The 19,972-nt window shown below is 40.7% G+C and overlaps 1 protein-coding gene across 11 annotated transcripts in view; it reads right to left on the bottom strand.

Moving 5' to 3' along the window:
* Positions 1–2,847: 2,847 nt before the first annotated feature.
* Positions 2,848–19,972, bottom strand: part of TRAF3 (TNF receptor associated factor 3) — a 75,053-nt gene continuing 57,928 nt past the window's right edge. For 10 of the 11 annotated variants that reach the window (XM_063333098.1, XM_063333099.1, XM_063333100.1 and 7 more), the window contains 3 exons: positions 17,192–17,332; positions 11,980–12,154; positions 2,848–10,747 (listed from right to left, as the gene is read on the bottom strand). In XM_063333098.1, the coding sequence (XP_063189168.1) occupies positions 10,176–10,747; positions 11,980–12,154; positions 17,192–17,332 (888 nt within the window). In that variant the 3' untranslated portion in view covers positions 2,848–10,175. The remainder of the gene's footprint in view (positions 10,748–11,979; positions 12,155–17,191; positions 17,333–19,972) is intronic. The other variant, XM_063333109.1, reaches the window with a different exon arrangement.

Genomic DNA, 19,972 nt, shown 5'->3' with positions numbered 1-19,972 from the left:
AGCAGCCATGGAGTGTCCATAGCAATGTCTGCAAACAACTCCTGCCTCTAATTAGCACAGCGATGCTGTCAAAACACACATTTCCGCTCACTGCAACCAGTGCCCTGAGCTGTGACCAAACACCGCTTAGCCTAATTTGCAGCCCATGGGATGGAAGTCAGGCTCCAGGGTCTCTTCTGTGTTTGTCAGCCCAGACAATGGGAATTCAGCTCCCAGCTTGGACCATTCCCTGTTCTTGGGAGCCTACAGGACACATGAGAGCATGCATCAAGGTCCAACACTCACCACTACCAGAGGTCACCCCAAAGGAGCAAAGAGCTGGGTGGGATCACCCTCCCCAGGTAACACATTTGCTGAGGGAGGGAGGGGAAGACACTTGGGTTATCACCTCTTTTGGCCAAAAGACAAGGGTAAGCCAGAAGCGTTACTTAATGGTGACAGCCTCCAGGGCTCAACCCAGGCATGCGGGAAGGAACCGCACAACTGACTCATGGAAAACCAGCTTTGAGGAAGGATGGGGGAAATCACCTCTTTCGCCACTTGTTTTGACCACTGGATATTTCCCCCTTCCTCAAACAATTCCAGGACTTCCTCTCACCAAAGCAGGCTGACCTGGAGAGCAGGAGACAGGTCCATCTGCAGGACCAAGAAAGTAGAGGTTTTGAAAATCACAGAATCATAGAATGGTTTAGGTTGGAAGGGACCTTAAAGATCATCTAGTTCCAACCCCCCTGCCATGGGCAGGGATGCCTCCCACTAGACCAGGTTGCCCAAAGCCCCATCCAGCCTGACCTTGAACACTTCCAGGGACGGGGCATCTACAATTTCTTTGGGCAACCTGTGCCAGTGCCTCACCACCCTCAGAGTGAAAAATTTTTTCCTGATATCTCATCTAAATCTCCCCTTCTTCAGTTTAAAACTGTTACCCCTCACTCCTACCGCTCCACTCCCTGGATAAAGAGTCCCTGCCCATCTCTCCTGTAGGCCCCCTTTAGGTACTGGAAGGCCACTGTAAGGTCTCCCTGCAGCCTTCTCTTCTCCAGGATGAACAACCCCAACTCTCTCAGCCTGTCCTCATAGGAGAGGTGCTCCAGCCTTCTCATCATCTCCGTGGCCCTCCTCTGGACCTGCTTCAACAGGTCCATGTCCTTCTTAATTATTATTATTGATTATTATTGAAATGTTTCTCTTTACCAGACAGCAAGCAAACCGAAGGCTTTAAACACTAGAAGACTAGATTAAAAAATGCCCCTGCAATTCTTGCAAGAGATGACCCCAGCAGCAGGTTGGGGCTCGGGTGACGTATGTGTCTGCACAGCACCCTCTGTAGACCAGGAGAGCTCTTCACCCTGCTCTTCCAGAGCTGGCACTCTGCTTCCATCACCCTAAATAACGTATCGCCTGCTGGGGGAACACACGCTACAACACTGCCAGCTGCCTTCTGTGACCTGTCGTGAGGAAGAAACCTTTTATAAAGACTCATTCTTGCTGGAATGGCATCATGTATCATTTCAATTACAATTCATTGCTTGTGGGAGGAGGAGCAGGGAGGTGAGGAAAGAATCGGTGTTTGCCTTCACGTTTAAAGCAATTTGTTTCTTCTCCACCTATACTGCCGCACTGTAATGACACAAGTGTCACAGCCCGAGCAGCACCAAGCAAAAAAATTTTGGGAGGAAGGGCTCCGGGGATAGCAAAGGCTCTGCTTGAAGGTAACCCGCTTCGTTAAGAACACAAGGGAAGTTCCCCATCTTTTCACGCTCCACAGTGAGGAGATGTGAAGAGATTTAGGCAGCACAGCCTCGAGGGCCAGCCGTGGGAGTATGAGTGGAAAGAGTGATGAGCAGGGCAGGGGATGCCAGAGGATCCCAAGTCACTTACCAGTGCCTGCTCTCAGCAGCAGAAGGGAACATCCACATCACGTCCCATGCGCGGCGAGGACAGCATTTCTTAGGCACCCGTCCCTCTCACCATGCCCACCTTCCTGTGTTTGCTTTTCCTCTGGTGTCCCCATTTTATCAAGAAAAGGCACTCAGCCACCCAGCACTTCTAGACCGGCTGCTGCAAACGCCACTATCGGCTGTCCGGGTCGTACTCACCTCCAGGTGCTGGCAGCGCGGCGGTGGCTTTTGCTGAGACACCATGGTCTTGCCTCTGAGCACAGGCAGGACATTCCCACATTGCTAAACCTGGTATTACCCCTGCAGTGACGTCAAAGAGGGGAAATGGGAATTTCAGTAAGAAAGAGGTGGGAGGGAAGAAGAAACGGAAGGACAGACAGATCAGCTCGGCAGAAGTGACGTGCTTCACCACCGGGGATCAGGGTTTTCATCACTAGGCTGAATCTGAAACGTGGTGGAAATATTATTATTTCACTCATTTCAAACCAGCGCGGTGCTTTTTACAGACTGCACCGTGTTCCGTGATTTCAAACACACACCTTAAATGCAGCTCTGAGTCGAGTCGAGTCACTGACGACACTGGCGAAGAAAAAAAATAAATCTACATTTTCAGACTTTCAAGCCGCACTCTGCCTCTCCTTTCCCACACCTCCGTGGGCACGAGGCCCTTTTGAAGTTAGGATGAACACCATCACCTAGTTTATTCTTGCAGAATTATCGCATGGAAAATAGGACTCTGACAACAAAGTTACGGCACATTTCCTGTGAAAAGGAAGGGAAATGCCACAATAAAGATCTATTAGGTGTGTAAGCGTAAAGCACCGAAACTGAACAGCCAACATCCTCCAGTGGGTTGAGAGAGGAGAAAGGATGCACCTTGGCCATTTGCAAGTCAGCAGCAGTCACTCAAATTCAACACACCAGGTTTTTTTAAAAAATATGATTTCCTACTTAGATTTATTTTTCCTTTAATAACACAGTTTAGCATTTCAGAGTTTGGCATTCTACACTCTTACACACTGTCCTTGTTTATTAGCATTTAAACACAAAAAGACATAGCAAGACCTCCAAACACAAATAAATACAAAAACACAATATACAATAAACTGAAATACAACATATAATAATGCTATTGGGAAATTAAGACATGTTGCTAATTCCTTTTTTTTTAATTATTATTATTATTTTAACAACATGGTTATTGCTGAGCAATAAATTATACATTTTAAAGTTGTTTTTCCCCCTAAAAGAAAAGGACAAGAACCACTGGTTACCAGATCACTTGCACTGTATCCTTACAGCTATTGATAATTAAGACAGGCAGAATATACACAATCAAATGAGGTTGGCCTTCTTTGGTCTTTGTTTTTGATCATAAAACTGAACACAAGTGTACCGTTCACTGAAGAGTATGAGATTAAAGAAATGGATACACAAGTTTCAAACACATTAATTTGTACATTATTCTCGATCACTGATGTCTTTTCCATAGATATTTCTTACAGAATTTCTTGGAAACAAATGTCATCTTTAGTTTTCCCGATTATTACGTTGTTCCATGCGTCTTAAAGGTTATCCTACTTGTCTAAGAGAAATGGACCTACGTTCAGCCCATCGTCTCCTAATGGGGTATTTTTCACAGCTCTCTAGTCACCACTAAATCATTGGAGTTTTATACCTTGTAGAAAAAATCCTGAACTTCCCCTTTTTTTTTTTTTCCTATAAAACTGAAAAAAGAAAATATATAAACCAAACAACAACTATAAGAAAAACAAAACAGGTGGATCACATGATGCATCAGCAACGATGGAAGCTTGTACCTTCCCATTCCACAAGTACAGATTATACAACTCTCTGCCAGTGACGCAGGTCATAGTTGGAAGATGTGTCCTTTCAGATGTGAGCTCTATTCAAATCCAAAGCTCAGAACACTACGCAAGAAAATGACCCTTACGAATGATAATGCTGGTTTATCTCAGTAACCCTTAGACAGAGTCAAATTTTATCACGACGCATCGCACTGCCAGCAATGGAGCGTGTGAACACCGGCATTGCTAAGAAGTTAAAAAGTCCTTGCAGAACTGGCAACCAAATTAAAAGCTTAGTTCCAAAGGACCAAAAACACAAACACCACAGAGACAACAAACCCTTCCCTGAACGGGTAGGTTAGTAAGCCACAGAGTTGGGATCCAGATTTGAATTACACATCAAGTCTGGGATGTTTGGATCCAGGATTTTGGTTCAGGTGCTCCTCTGTGAAATTTAGAACTTATTTGAACCCTAAGGAACTAATCCTAACTTGGAGGGAAAAAACCTAAACAAACACAGCCTAGTATCTACACTAAGATCATGAAATGGAAGACAGAAGCTGCAGTCTTGACCATAAATTAGAAGAGAAATAGGAATAGTCAGATCCCTTATGTGTTGTATATCTCTACTCTTCTAAATCTTAAGAGGATGTCCCTGAATCAGCATTCCAAAGTTTTCCACAACCTTCCTATCTGGTGCTTCTCAGCAAAGGCCTGGATTAAGAGGCAGGAAAGAACAATTAAGCCCTCCATATTTTGGTTTAAAGCAAAGGGGAGAAAGCCCCACAAGAAAGAAACGGTCAGTCACACTACAGGCTGGCAGACCAAAGATTAATCCACTTTACTTGAAAACGGTACGCTCCCTCCCCAGTTAAGAGGAGCATCAAACGAGACTGAATTTGTTGGGGGATTCTGAACAAATAGAGCAGGATGCACATTTGCTGCTAATATTCACACGGACGCACTGGGCTGGCCTTCCACTCTGCAGGGCCTGCAAAGCACCGCCAAGGAGTGAGCAACACCTGGGCCACCAGACACGTACAACCCCAAATCACGACAGCTTCTATGTTTAATTCTAGCCCTTACTGTCCTGATGTGGGTCTTCAAGGTATGTCAACTTTTCAGTTCCTTTAAAACGACAAATGTGTTAAAAAGAGTAAAACCTAGTGATCTGAAGATAACACTAGGGGACTGGAACCTCTCATTCAGTCCCAGCTCCAGGAGATTCCTTTCGTGACTCTGGGCAAGTTGCTTCATCCAGTTGCTTTCCTTTTTCCAGAAAAGACAAACAGCACTTGCTATAAGAAGAACATGTTTGTGGATGCAAAGTGCTTACTATGCTGTATAAAGCACTAAAGACTACTCTCGGACAGACTGAATTCCAGAACCGATCGTTTTTATTGCAGTAGCTACAATTTCTAGGTCAACCAGAATACAGAGGTATTGACTGAACAGGACAGGAATTCCAGGAAGAGGTCCAGCTGCTCTTTATTATATTTCATTCCCAAACTAAAGGAAAGAATTTGCAATTAACAAGTTGCCCATCATTATATTTGTTTAAAATACAGCAACCTCCAAATTAGCGGAGTATGAGGAAGGACACGTGCCCTAGATGACATTCCAAGGTCTTCAGAAAGGCTAAACAAACTGTTTGTTTGCTATACACAGGTCTTCAAACCTGGAAGATGTGAATCCAAAGTTTGCCCTTGTCCAAGATCCTCCCTTAGCAGCAGCAAGTTATATTTGCACCACTTGATCAAGTATAATTTGGAGGAAAGGGTTTTGTTTCATCACTTCTACATAAAGAAAAGACTTTGCATATATATGTGCATGCATGTCTGTGTGTATATGTATGTACCTACACACGTACGAGTAATTCACAGAGCAAAAACTAAGAGATTAGGTATGCAACCCAAGAATTTTTCCCCCTCACCTATTTGTATATTTGCATAGTTAAATCATTTCAAGGCATCAATACTGCAGTCACATTTTTCACCCTTCTGCGGTGCAGGCAACTTTCCTTGTCACTCCCTACACACCCCTCTGCCTTGGACCAAACAGCACCAGTGTTTTAAAAATGAAACAAAACAACAACAAAACCCCTGCATTGTTGGTGAAATGCCTATCCCACGCGATGGAATACAGATACAAATAGGTGGCAGCTTTTAAACTCACATCTCAACTGGCCACAAACGTGGCAAGCAGAGAAACACGAGTGACACAATCACAACCTAACATTCATGGGTTCGACGCTTAAATTACAACTAACACAAATCTCTATTATCTTTGCATTTGAGAAATTCACCAGGCACAGAAACAGGCACGTATCTTCAACTTTCCTTTTCCAAGTAGGAAAACCCATAGGAAAAGGAAATAAACCACATTTCGTATTTATAAGAAAGCTAGCATGTTACCCACGACGTTATTTTTTCTTCCCCCCGTCAAAATTATGCCACCCATCATCCCCTCTTCCTATTGCACATTCTCTTTGTGAAGAACAACATTTACAGTACAAGGCTGAAATCAAACATTGCATATTGTAAGTCAGCAGTTGAAGGTGTACCATGTAGACAGTAACTGAAACAAGACCCCTTTTAATTAGATCAAAGAAGTAATGCAGACGTGGTCATGCATCATAATCGCAGGTTGGTCTTTAAACACCCAAATAAGTTTCATCCTGTTTAGAATTCAAGACTTTCTAGGTAACGGATGCACTCACCCTGTGCTGAAAGAGCGTACAAAAAGGGCAACATCCAGGCTGTCACACACTGGAATCTCCCTAGAGAAAGCTGGAAGTGGAAGAGGCTTGTACGTAACTTGGAGCATCACAGTTAAGAAAGAATACCAGCAAGAGACTTCAGTTGTGCCCTGCTAAGAATTACTAAGCAGAGGAAAAAAAGGTTCCATTGAAAAAACTGTTCAAAGTAATGCCGATACTCTGGGAGCCCCTTGCAATGACGGCACACCGCAGGAGCTAGCCGGGATTCAAGAGTATATGTGGGGGCAGACTATTGCCCCATAAATAATTTTAAACAGACAATCCCTAGAAAACTTTGGATATCTGGGTCAGGAACACACAGAAAAAAGGATAAAGGGCATTTCAACGATGAGAGAAAAAGTTAATTAATTTAAAGTGTTGAGTAAAGCACCAGGTATCTTTTCCTTTCAATTTAGAGAATATACAGCGGCCTTGTTTTCACAAAATGCTACATACTCCTTGCTGGAAAGCAGAGGAAACCGATTTCTATGTACACAGTAAGAACTCTACAGAGATGGCCCGCGAGTTCTGCGGAGAAAGGGGTGTTACAGTCAAGGCTTCAGGTATTCCACAGCAGGCGGTGTCTACGTTTGTGTAGCAAGATCCTGGATTTCACAGTACGCAGGGTTGGCAAACTGGAAATTCTCTGGCAGCTTCATGTAGTTTTAAAAAATAAGTGCAGTAGGCCTCCATTTTATTAACTGTGATAAAAAGCATATATGCAAAAATATTTTTATATCGATAGCACATTACTGCATTATAAAAGCTGCCCAAGTGAAGCTGAAGATTCTGGCAGCTGGTGCTTTTGGCACTTGGGAGATGTGGAAAGCAGCATAGAGATCTGTGAAATACAACAGTGACTGATGTTTCTGCTACAGTGATCGGCATTAATATAGTTAGCAGTGTTCATATTTAAACTTCTCTACGAAGTTTCTGAGTCAATATCCCACTAAGAGGAGATATTCAGATCTCTTAAAGCTACTAGTTTAGGCTGCGTGCAGACTCAGGAAGACTTCCCTATTAGTTTACACTTTTCGCATGTTTCAAAGTCCTCTTTCAATCACAAAGGCTGGAAACTCTTTTTTCCTCCTCTTTTAAAGAGCCTGGATTTAGAAACGCAATTCTGTCACAGGAGTTGGAAACTGTAGTCACAAATCTGCAGAATATGCTGGGCCCTGCTTATACTAGAAATCTCCTCCAAGTCCCAGATTGAAACAGGATATAAACTGTTTTGAGATGGCCAAACGGTTTCATTTAAGTTTACAAGACATGCATTAGCAATGGGAGGAGAGTCCTTTGGACATTTCCACTTGGGAATCCTGTTTTCAGTAAAATTCTGTGATGCACAAACACAAAAGCTCAGCTGCCTACATTCACAATTATTAAAATGACACAAGTTGAGCGAACCTTCGCCCTAAAGCGTAAGTGATGGGTTTGCTTATGCAGCCTGCATAAAACTGCAAGTGCCGTGTAATTATATCTAGAGATATAGATGCGGGTATATCTATAGATATTTATCTCTTGTGCAGAACGTCCTCCTTCCGTGCTAGAAATTAAAAGCCAGCACATGCCTCCGCATTTGAGCTTGCACCTGTTGACAGCGATGTACCATAGAGGGAGTACAGTACCTGGACAATGGAAGGCAAGAAAAGGAAGACAAGTTGCTGCCGACAGTTGCGACGGTCAGCAGCAGGCAGTATTCTAGCAGGTGCCTGGAAAACCCATGAAGACCACTTAGCATGCATTGTGTATCCATAAATACTTCTTGCAGGCACTGTGTGTGAAGGCACAGCCAAAAAAGACAACGGCAAAAGACAAGCTGAAATACAAAGGCATGAATTCAACTGCACCTTAGATGAAAATTGTGACTATGCCTCAAAAAGCAGAAAACCGACACAACCTGACACAAAGGGCTGAGACACGAGGTTTTTTTTCTTTCAAGCCCACGAAGGCTAAAAACACAGTGGTGCAAGTCTGCTCTGCTTAAGCGGTTCCTGGATTTTAAAGAGCACCACAGTCAGGCTGCGCCTCTAGACTTGCTTGTCACAGGCTATTAAATAGAAGCAGATGAACACAGCAGGTTGCAATCAGCATGTTTCAGGGCTAGCAAATGCTTTCCACTACAGTTCAGGCTGTTATAAGAAAGAAGCCCGTGCATTCCCCGTCAGGATGCTTGTCTGCTATGAAAAGCTGTCATGAGCGTATACATCCACAGCCCCACAGAATTCTCAGATGGGTCCGTTTCAAGTGATGCCACCTTACAACCACAGGCATTAGAGGAAAAATGTCGCCTGCCTTCACAGTGGCCATGGAGACTGTCTAGTCCAAGCTCCATAGGAGCACTGAGCATAACGTTTTGGCACCTGAATAAGATGGATCCCACCATGGCCAAGTCATAGAAGCTCCGGAAGCCAAAGAAATGGGCTTTGGCTTCTATTTTGTACGCGGCAAGGTACCTAAGGGCTCTGAAGACAAGGCTAAACATTATGCCTGAAGTCCAATTAAACTACCATTTCAGATATCAGAATTAATCTGAATAAAAAGCTATGGTTTATAAGCAGCACAGCACATCTAAGGCACATGTATGCATGCAAGCCACCATCACTGTATTAAGACATTGCTGATTTGTCCTTAAGAAGCAATGGCTGCTAGTACAGAACAAACATATAGGCTTTTTTCAGCACTAATCCTCCTCCCCAATACTGAAAATACTATATACTGCTGACAGCATAATGTGCAACATATATAGCTTGATTGGAAAGCATGGGGCAGAACTTTAAAAAATGTACAGGATTCCGTTTAGAACTCCAAAGTTCAACAAACGCCCTATTTTAGGGTGAAAACAATTATAAATCTGATAATGATGCACAGCATCCATGAGTGATTTTTCCTTAATTTTGAAATAGTGTCATTAACTACGACATATATTGTAGGTTTACATTTCTAAAGAGAAATAACAGAATTGAATAGTTTTTTTTCCTATCACAAGTGATAACCAGTGTTTGATATCTTCTATTTTTCTTCCAAGAAATATCAGTCTATCAACAGTTTTAAAATAAAATGTTTTCTGTAACAATAGAACTTTAAATAAAAATATGATTTTGATTCAGATACTTTTGAGAAGACATGGATGCTTTTCCAAGATCTTCTGACAAAGTAATTATTAAAACAGAGACCAGATGAGGCCTTAAAAAGACAATATACTATATTTCAGACAAGATTGCACCTCAGTTTTTCAAATAATATCATAATTGCAACATTACTTCATCATTTCTTCTTTTAACATGCTGACAATTTCCAGCTAACCCACATGTGAAGGTTTTTTTTTTGTTTTCATATTCTAGCTTAAAGAAATAAAAGTCAGTAATTTATTCAGCACATACTGTATATGTCTTTTCACCTCCAATTGACTAGATCATTAATAAGTTAAAAAAAAAAATCCTCTCTGACCATAATCATTATCCTCATGAGGGATAAGTGATTCTTCAGAGCTTAAGTGTTGCTAGTTCTATTAAAAAATATACCATGGTATGATTTCTTAATGTGTTGCTACTTTCGCAATTGGACCCTATGCAGTTATGCCTTCAAACTCTTCCGTCTGTTCCACAAGGTGGTTCTGTGAGCTTTAGGACCTCTGACTGAAGACAAACTGATATAAAACCCCCAAACGGAGTTGTCTTCTGTTTAATCCGCCTCCCCCATTGTATGTCAGGGGTCTGGTAGATCCGATGTATCCACTATGACTTTAATAAAAATAGTATCATCTTTAATATACGTTCCATTCTCTAGAACAGTTTGAGCCACAAAGACTGGGCAGCCAGATGCAATGTTCATTTCTCCAGTTGGCTTCTTGAAACTGCTGCTGTTTGGATCTGGCTTGAAAGCATCTCCTAAGTGGCGTCGAGACGGTCCCTGATCCATTAGCATGAGAGTCACCTTCTGTTTAAACGGCCAAGGAAGCAACGCATCGTATTCTCCACGCATTATGACAAAAAACAGCGACAAGTGCGTCCCCTTTCCCATGCCATCTCCGTTGAGGTAAACTCTGGCACACATCTTGTAGCCAAAGTATCCAGTATAAAAGGGCTGGCTGTACAAGGACAGAGTCTTCCCCATGACTGCCTCTTGCTTCCGACGTTTATAATCTCGAATTTTCCAAATTAATACTCCGTTGTAACTGGCAGTTTCTAAAACTTGGAATCGGAGGTCCATGTCAGCCAGCCGAATATCATGAACACTCAGCATCTGATCATGTCTGCTCAGCTGTGTCTCTAGCAGGCCTGTTAGAAAACGGAAAGGACGAGGGTGAGAAAACTGTGTTTTTCTAAAGACTGTAAAAATCAATTGCCAATGCTGCTGTTGTATATTAAAACATTTGGCTCCCCAAGAATGAAAGGGCATTCGGTCACCGATGAAGCAATTTCCACAGACAACAGTTTGCCAGCTAGTACCTAGGTTAACCGGGATTTTTACAAACACGGGTGTTAATCGCACAGGCAGTAAAAGTCAAATATTCAAATCCTCTAACATAAATTTTGTCTGGTCACTAAGCAATGTAACTACAGAGGCTTCCATTTTCTGAGAGGAGGCTTGGTAGCATTACCTGTAGACTGCTACTAGCAGTGAAAATCTTGGAAGTGGTCACACACCCTACACAATTCCCTCTGAAATTCAGAAGCACTGCTGATAATTCAAAATATTCTTCTCAGACACTACTTGTCTCAGAAGTGTAGTGCTGTTCATCATAAAAGAACAGGAAAATTTAAGCTTAGCTCTGCATTATATGGTCACTTATGTAGTTTGGAGGGAGGGCTGTTTTTAATGTCCCCTTTCCCTCCCACAAAAACATTACTCTTTGTCTTTGCACACTGGCAAAATTGGCCAACGTACAATACTGAGAAGCAGATGAATTTGTAGGGCAGGTTTGTTTTATACAGATCTATTTAAACCTTAAGTTCTTTGTCCAATCACATAAACACTTAGATATGATCTACACTACCTTGCTAAACTCCAGTTTTCACTTTACTCAGCAAGTACAACAATAACCTTACTCTCAAGCAGATCTCACAGTTTTCTTTGGATCAAACATACCTCTGTAACAGGTATCAGGACACATGGTTTTAGGGGGATAACCATACTGTTAATCCATTCATGGTGGGAGAAGAGTAATAAAAGGAAACTTGTCAATATACCAAGACCATATTTAAAGAAGCTGCTGAAAGCGATTAACTGTCAAAGATCAGTTGAGAAACTATTTATAAAGACCTAACATTGTAATCAATACGTGGGTCAAGAAAACAAAATAAAAGACAAGAATCAAGCCTAAGAAAACAGCGTGGAAGCAATGCCACATCATCAACAAAGACATTACGCAGTTTCCTATTCAAAAATCAGAAGAATCAGCATTACTGAGGCTTCCACATAAAAATCGCAATGGGAGTGCCATTCAAAGGACGTAATTTTTCTCTTGACAGCGCCGCTGAGTACTTCATTCCATTGTGCTTACACTTACTTGTATTTCGAGCTCCTTGCCCTGCAGTTTTATCAACACTTTCCAGCTCAGTCACTCTGTTCTGGAGGGATTCTACGCTGCTCTTCATGCTGTCAGCCTCCTCCCAGTTCTGTCGGAAGGGACGGATTTCTTTGTCCAGTTCTTTCAGTTTCTCCGCTTGACTGTCTATCACTCGCTTTATAAAACAATAAGTTACGAGTTAAAATAAGAAAAAGACATTACTTTGTGCAAGTTAAACACGGATTACATATTGATAGTAAGATGTATTTCCAATATAAACAAGTTTGACTTATATCAAATATTTTAATAACACAAACCTTGAAAATTAGAGGAATAGCCCAAGTATTTATAGAACACAAAAAATCTTCAGCGCTGCATAGGTACTAATGTTAGAGCACTATCAGAATTATCAACACAATTATTTTTATCCAAAAAAAAAAAAAAAAAAAAGAATTGTTAGTGTGCTCTTGTCTAAAATTTTTTTTAAAAAACCTTTCAATGCAAGAACAACCATCTGGATGTCTCTATATTGATATTATAGGCTGATATTTGTTGGGTTTCGTGTCAGAGTGCTTAAGCAACAAAGTATGGGCACAAGAACAACTTACCACGATGTGAATCAACTGGCTGCTCACGTGCATGCGTTTATCATCGAGTAATAGCAAAATAACTTACCCCTCCAGAAAAACATCAGTACTCTTGCACACACGGAGCAGGAGTACGTATGCGTGCAGATACAGCGGCATTAGCAAGCTCCAAGCTCACATAAATCAGTTATGAAAGCCTAAGTTATTATGTGCCCATAACCATAGCAGAAGTCCTCAAGAGCGTAAGCAAAACTACCACTTCTAACCCCGTAAGCACTTTTAAAATTCCCACCCTTACTTCCTAAATTGAATAACCCTCCTGAAAGTGCTTGCTGGCTGAGTCTTTTTAAGAAAACAAAGAAAAAAAACCCAGCTGATTTTAGAAAGGCATGAAATGTAATACTCAAGAAAAAAAATAAATACATAAGGCGGCTGGTATTCTCCAAAAGCGGGACATTGCAAGCACCTCAGTCTATTACAAATATAAAGGAGAACATATTTCCCAGTCTGCCTCAAATCTGGTGCAAGAAATACATAGCACGGTACGTTATCACAGCTAATTTGGACTAGCAGGAATTTTAGCCAGAACCTCATAACCAGTTGTGAAGTTCAAATGATAACACAAATTTTTGAGACAAGAAACTACTTTTGCTACCACCTACAGTTAAATTCCAAATCTGACTTTACAGTTTATAATCATATAGTGCCAACAGGTTTAAAAATAATTTTTCACTTCTTAAAAAAAAGTCGCAGTTGAGTACAAAACAAGAAAATAAAAGTTATTTTGCATTTGCCTTCTGGTTAGCCATGTGGATTCAATGTTCCCCACTGATGGGGAAAACCCTTCTGCCTCACGCAACCTTCATTTCCCCTTTTAGGCATTTGCTTTTAATCATGCGGCTTCAGTTATACTGAAAGATTGTAACAATTAATTGAAGGCTGTCAATTTGATAAGTCAGCTAGCAAAATCATGTTCTAGGAGTGTTTTATGTTGTTGTTTCTTAAAACCACTGAGTAATCTAACATATTCCAAGATTAACTATTTATTTCTATGTCGGAGTTTTAAAACAAGCTTATATATCTCACTTGCAAATTTACGACTTTGTGAAGGAAAGCTGTGTACTGAATCATAAATGCAGGGGCTTCGTCCCATTAACTAGATGAAGCAACTTGCCTGGATGCAGTGATCATCAGCTACCAACACAATCACATCCTCTCACTGGAACTGACGAAAATCAGAAAATAAATTAGGGAAGGGCTGTTCACTATACATACAAAAAGGAAACACACCGTGGAATGGCCTGAATGAATGTTGTACGAGCAGAGCCACAAGATCTGGTCATTAATTCACAGTTCACGTGAAAAAGTAAACTCAAGGTGTGCCCCAGCCTGATCTTTTTCCTCGGCTCACACAGAGCATGAACTCTCCAAGGCAAGAACAATAACACGGTCATGGGCTTGTACAGTGCCTCACACAGAGATGCTCTGATTTCCAATGGGGACCTCTTGGCACTTACACACTATCAAACAAAATGAATAAATACATTTTTAAGTGAATTTGGAAAGTGGTAAAGATGCAGAAGAATTCTAAGTTATTCTTCTTTGGGGAGAAGTTTACTAAAAGCTGTTACTAGGGACCAACTTCTCTCCATCACCCTGTGTGCAACATTTTACCTTTGTACACGCACAACCAGTTCTGGTTTTTAGCAAACATGTAGTCTTTTATCTCCTGTACCTCTTCATGAGAATTCAAGAGATACAGAATAATGAGAAATAGACTTGTATTCTGTTTTTAAAAAGCAGTGGGATCTCTATCTTTCTATCCTACAGGGAGTCAACCTCCCTCACTGCTGGGAGATACTGATGTACTAAATCTGAATTTAATACAGCACTGGAGAATTTCACTGTCTCTAATTATTCCATCAGAAAGCACACAGATGTCTCACACTGTACTCATAAATTTTCAAGTACATATCAATTTTCTGCATGCACTTTTTATTCCACCAACTGACCTCTCCAGATCATTAATCCAGAGTTATATGCCTGGCAAATCATCGAGGGCTCTTCTTGATGTTGATTTTCATCTCGGTTTGGCATTTCTAATAAACAATTTCCAGAACTTTAGCACTACTATTACTAAAAGAATTTAGAAAACGTCACGAGGAACTGAAGAAAGCTATATTCACAGTTCTCTTTCAGGTGCTCCTAATGGACCTCTCCATTGTAACTGATAGAGCAAAACCCAAAAGCTAAAGATCATACCAGAAAAGGAACCAAAAGTACTACTTGACTGGGAAAACGAATCATACATCCTCCTCCCTTGAAGGAATGTATTACCGATCAAATCATTTTATATTCATAAGGTCACATTTTCTTTAAGTACCTCATGTCCACACTCAGCTTAAGACTTGGGTTACTAACATGCTTCCATACACTCGTCAGAGACACTGGATGTGAAAGGTTCCTTTCCACAAGACAGCAGTCAAAGCAGGATCACATACTCTCTTGGTAAAAACACTTCCCCTAGAGACCAGTATACAGAAAATTAATCTCAAAACATCTCAAGGTTGAGGTTCCTGCCAGTGCCCAGACACCTTTGATGCATTTACATGAGTTGTGTTAAACGCCTGGCCGTGCAGATGATGCCCAGTTGTGCTCAGTGAAACATCTGTTCCTAAGCCAAAGAAGGCAACTAATACCGAAACTGTACTAGAAATTACTAGCACGTATAGAACTTGGGGCACTAAGCACATAACGCTTGGCCAGACCTGAATTGGCTAGTTCTACACTGGCAGTATCTGTGGCTCTTGTAACGCCATGGCTGCTCGATGCAACCCAGAAAAAGAATGGCTCACAGCAGGTAACTAATTCCTTCAACTCCTCGTAGCAACAGAAGGAGCCTAATCCTATTGTCTGGGGAAAACCAAATTGAGGTGTGTTTCCAGGATGCCCTTAACAACCTGGCTGAACCAGGAAGTTTCAGTAAATGGAAGGAAATCAGGTTGAACTAGCTGTAAAGCATGGTTTGGCTTAAAATAACTAAACTAAAATAGCTGGCAAGAAGTAATGAGGAGAACGGGGAAAAAAAGAAAAAAAAAGGTTAAAAAAAAAAAAAGAGCGAAACACATCCTCTCCAGTGCTTATTATCACCAAAAAGCCACCTGTTGCAGTCTGCCAACCATATTGTTTTGTGGTTTGTTTTTTCCTAAACATAAACCATTTGAAAATTGATTTTGCTAACACTTACAGCTTGAGGAAATCAAAGATATTGCAACTTGTCATCTAGACAATCATGAAAAACTCTGCTCTACGTTTTTTAACATTTCCCGTCTCATCACTGGTTATTGAGACAGCATGTGTAAAAACCCCAGGCTTACAAATTAACTTACCTCCTAGTAGATTCAATCAGCAATATCAATACATACAAGGATTAGCTTCCCAGTCTCAGAATGCAATATTGTAAGCATGCAGCCAGATCCCAGACTATCATCAGCCCAAATAACAATGACTAAGGCAGGCTAAACTGGTTACTACATGGGCAGAACATGGAAAGAAATAAGTGCTGTGAGGAGAAATGTTGCTGTTGCCAAACTCAAAGGTTCCCTTATACAACCAACATTGAGAGACTCAAGGCTCTGAGTTCTTGAATGTGCTACCCTCTGAATTTTATCCATACTCTAGTTTGGATATTTAGATCTTTCTCGGGTATCAACATTTGCAGTTTAACATGTGACGTGAATAGTAAGTGAAAAAGATTGTTTCATTTACATTCCTTCACACTGGATGCTAAAGCAGGTATCTGATATTCTAGCAGCAAGACATACTAAAACAATCTGTAAACGATACCTTCAGAATAGTTTGCTAAATATCTCCTGAGGTTTCCCTAATTGCTGTTAGTATCACGCAAGCTAACACAAATTCCCAGCATCCACATTCCACGTCAGCTCTGAATGCAAAGCAAAGAATTCCAGCTTGGGGGCTAAAGCACCACGCTAGTGCATCCAGAGGATTTTCAGTTTGACGCTGGCTTGTGGCCAGGTGATTCAGACCACAGAATAAGAAACTCAGACCTACTGGCAAAGCAACAATTAGATACATTTTCCTCGGGAGGAGGACAACAGAAATGCGGATTTTAAGAAGTGTATTTAAATGCATCGTACTACGTTTGGATTAATTCCATTCCAGACTGATCTCACTCATGATTAATATTTTTTAAAATACCAGCAAGTAGAAAAGAAATATACATTATATATGACAGTTTTAAGGTGCTAATCTTGTCCTCCAGTTGGACAGTAGTTCCTCAAGCAGTTATTTTTCACAGAGAAGAAAAAATAGTTATGATTATTCTTCAGGTAAGATTTATAATTTTGTTTTCAGTCTTTTCTCTTTTTAAACAGGGGTTTTGTTTTAACATAGGCTAGGCAACTGCAGTGTTTTGATGAAGCATCTTACTCCAACAAACCATCTACTGACCAGAAGAATTAAAAAAAAAATAAATCAGAATAGGCTTATAATAAACTCTCTCCCCCCCTTTTTAATTCGAACACCTCACTTCACAACTGTAAAGGCACAGAACAGAAGGTACTACCATTTCTGCTTTAATGGGGAGATTCTAAATTTCTTACCTGTAAATGAAGTATTTTAGATTCATTATTCCGCAGCATTTCCTTCTGTCTTTCAATTTCTATTTCAAAGCTACAAATCTGATTATGTAAAGTTTGTATACTCTTGTTCTTTTCCAAACTTTCATTCTGGAGCAAGGCCACCTGGAAAAAATTCTACAATTACTCCTGCCAAAGTCTGTTAAGAAAATACCTATAACTTTGTTAGTTTTAAACTATCTTACACACATGAAAGGGATAAGATCCTAGTAAAATCTCTCTCCATGTCTTGCAAATAAATAAATAAACCCCAACCTTCCAATTGCTACTTTTGCACTTCCACAACGTGGTGTCGGTACAACTTTGGCTAATGAAAGTGCAGATGGGACAGACAAAGAGCAAAAAAACTTGTGTCTAAGCATAATGTTTTCTTTATTCCATTTATTTAATGGCTTGGTTTCCTGGTTTCCACTAACTGACTTGGGAGTTGCCTGGAGTTTGGAAGAAACAACCTATTTAGCTCTAGACCAGTGGAAGAACTCGAGCCCTGCACAGAAGGGATACCAGAAAAAAATCTACTTGGGAAAGGGACGCATTCATCTTCCCCCCCTACTCCAATCTATCCTGATCTATAGCAAATTTAAGGAAAAACATCATCTGTATAGGATTGGCTTGGCTTCACAGAATGTGATGGTGATGAGAACTCCTGAAATGAGTGAATACAGAAGGGATCCATGCATTTGAAGGAAAATCCAATGCTGCCTACTTGTAGAAAAGATTAAAGAACTACAGGCTGCAGATTATATTCTCTCTCTGTATTGACATTTTATGAATTCATTCATTAGTGACTCATTCTGATTTTAAAACACGAGCCTTGTTAGAAGAATATCATATATCTCATCTCTTTGAGGATGAAAGTAATATGGTAATACTCTCTGTCACGCTATTTTGTGCTCTGCTCATTAACGTGGTTTGGGGCAGGGGGTTACTTTGTGGTGGTGGGTTGCTTTTTTTAAAAAAAAAAAAAAAAAAAAAAATCTCATTTTTCACCAGGCAAGATTATTTGGTGGTAAAAACATAGAAAACAAACACTTGACACAAAATGACATTTGGACATGCCCTGATTAGTTCCACAGATAGATCCTTATATGGATAAGAAGCAGCACCATTTTTGACCCAGGGAAATCTTGATAAACGTTCCACATTAAGACCAATTACTTGGATGCTTCGTGTTCCCCCAAAAAATCTACCCCCCACCCCCAATACAGATGAGGTGGGCTAGTATGAGGTTAAGCCATTTTAACTGTGATGTGGGTACCACCGTAGAATTCCACCACCCTAACTGCCCTCTCATCAGACATAATCGAATCACTTGTGTCACCTGCATTCCTAGACTGAAGAGGCCAGCCACTTCAAAAAGGCAAATAATTTCCATCTCTATACTAGCCTAAACCAGACAAAGGACTGACAAAGTCTGCAAGGCAGGTTCATCAGACAAGGGCCCAAAAATATAGAGATACCACAATATATGTGCATATCTACTTTTCGATACAGCATAGCGTGTGTGCATATACACACATGCATTAGTTCCGCATTTTATATATGGAAAAGCTGGCAGAAGAGGCTCAACAGAAACAAGACAAAGCTAATTTTGCCAGTGCAGAGAGAGAAACAATCTCGAGACTGAAGGAATGCATGCCTAGGTACTAGGGAAAATTTTCAAGAACAAGTTTAAATTTAAACTAGTGCCCCTGCCTCCTACATACTTCAGATCTGCTAGGTAGCCACTTAAGGTTTTTGCATACTCCTTTTCCTTAATGAATCAGAGTTCTTTAGTTAATTGTGATCTTTACATTCCCCTTTTCTCATTGTTTCCTCCTCAGGCCTCCCAATCGTACGGCAGTTACACTCTGTGTCACTAACATTACATTTCCATTTTTGTACAAGTTACAAAACGTGGGCTTGTCTCGTACTGAGATTTTCCACGCAGCTCTACAGAACAGAAGAAAAATAGAATTATGTCCTGCAGCCCTTAATCATACAGAATTGTCATTGCTAAGTCTGTAATTGTAGTTTGGTGGTAACTTGTGAATAAGAAATCTTTAACACTAAATATAGTTTCCTAATTGCATTTGGCGTAAGTCTTTGGAACTTGAGTTAAAAAACGGGGTAAAGGAAACATGGCATCCATTTACAAACTGCATCCATCAGCTTCCTTTATTTCCTTGTCATATTTGAAATATTGCTAGAATAAAGCATGCTCTTATTCAGCAGTCTTTCAAATTCAGCTATTGCTTATTATTGATTACTAAAAAAGAATGGAAGAAACCCTCTTAACGCCACAAAGAGCTGGATTAAAACAGACAGGTCCCAGATTTAAGTCGCATATTAAAAAAGAAAAATTAGTTTATACCAGATTTCTTTAAGAATGTGACGAAGCCACAAAATTACGTTCACGTCATTATTTCCAACATCACAAAACCTGTGGGAGTTCAGTCTGCAAGTCTGTCGCATCACAGAGTGAACAAAACACCGGATTTTAATTCGCCCCACAAAGTTTTGATTCAAGATTTTACATCTGACCTTCTCTTACTACTCTTTGCCAACAGCCCCCTTCAAATACCAAACCCATCACTCGGCACAAGCTTTGCAGCTCTGAAGACTTTCAGTTTGCATACTCTTCAAGCACTGTTAAAGAACATGGTGACTGGGAGAAGGCGACTTCTCCTTTCGCCTCCATACATATCATGGCGAGTACCCCAAAAGAAATCTTGACCCTACAGAAACCAACAAGACTTCCACCGA

The sequence above is a fragment of the Chroicocephalus ridibundus genome, chromosome 4 (genome assembly GCF_963924245.1).
Source record: "Chroicocephalus ridibundus chromosome 4, bChrRid1.1, whole genome shotgun sequence".
In the NCBI taxonomy this organism is placed as follows: domain Eukaryota; kingdom Metazoa; phylum Chordata; class Aves; order Charadriiformes; family Laridae; genus Chroicocephalus; species Chroicocephalus ridibundus.
The sequence above is the reverse complement of the archived record's forward strand: the minus strand, read 5'-3'. Positions and strand labels throughout refer to the sequence as shown.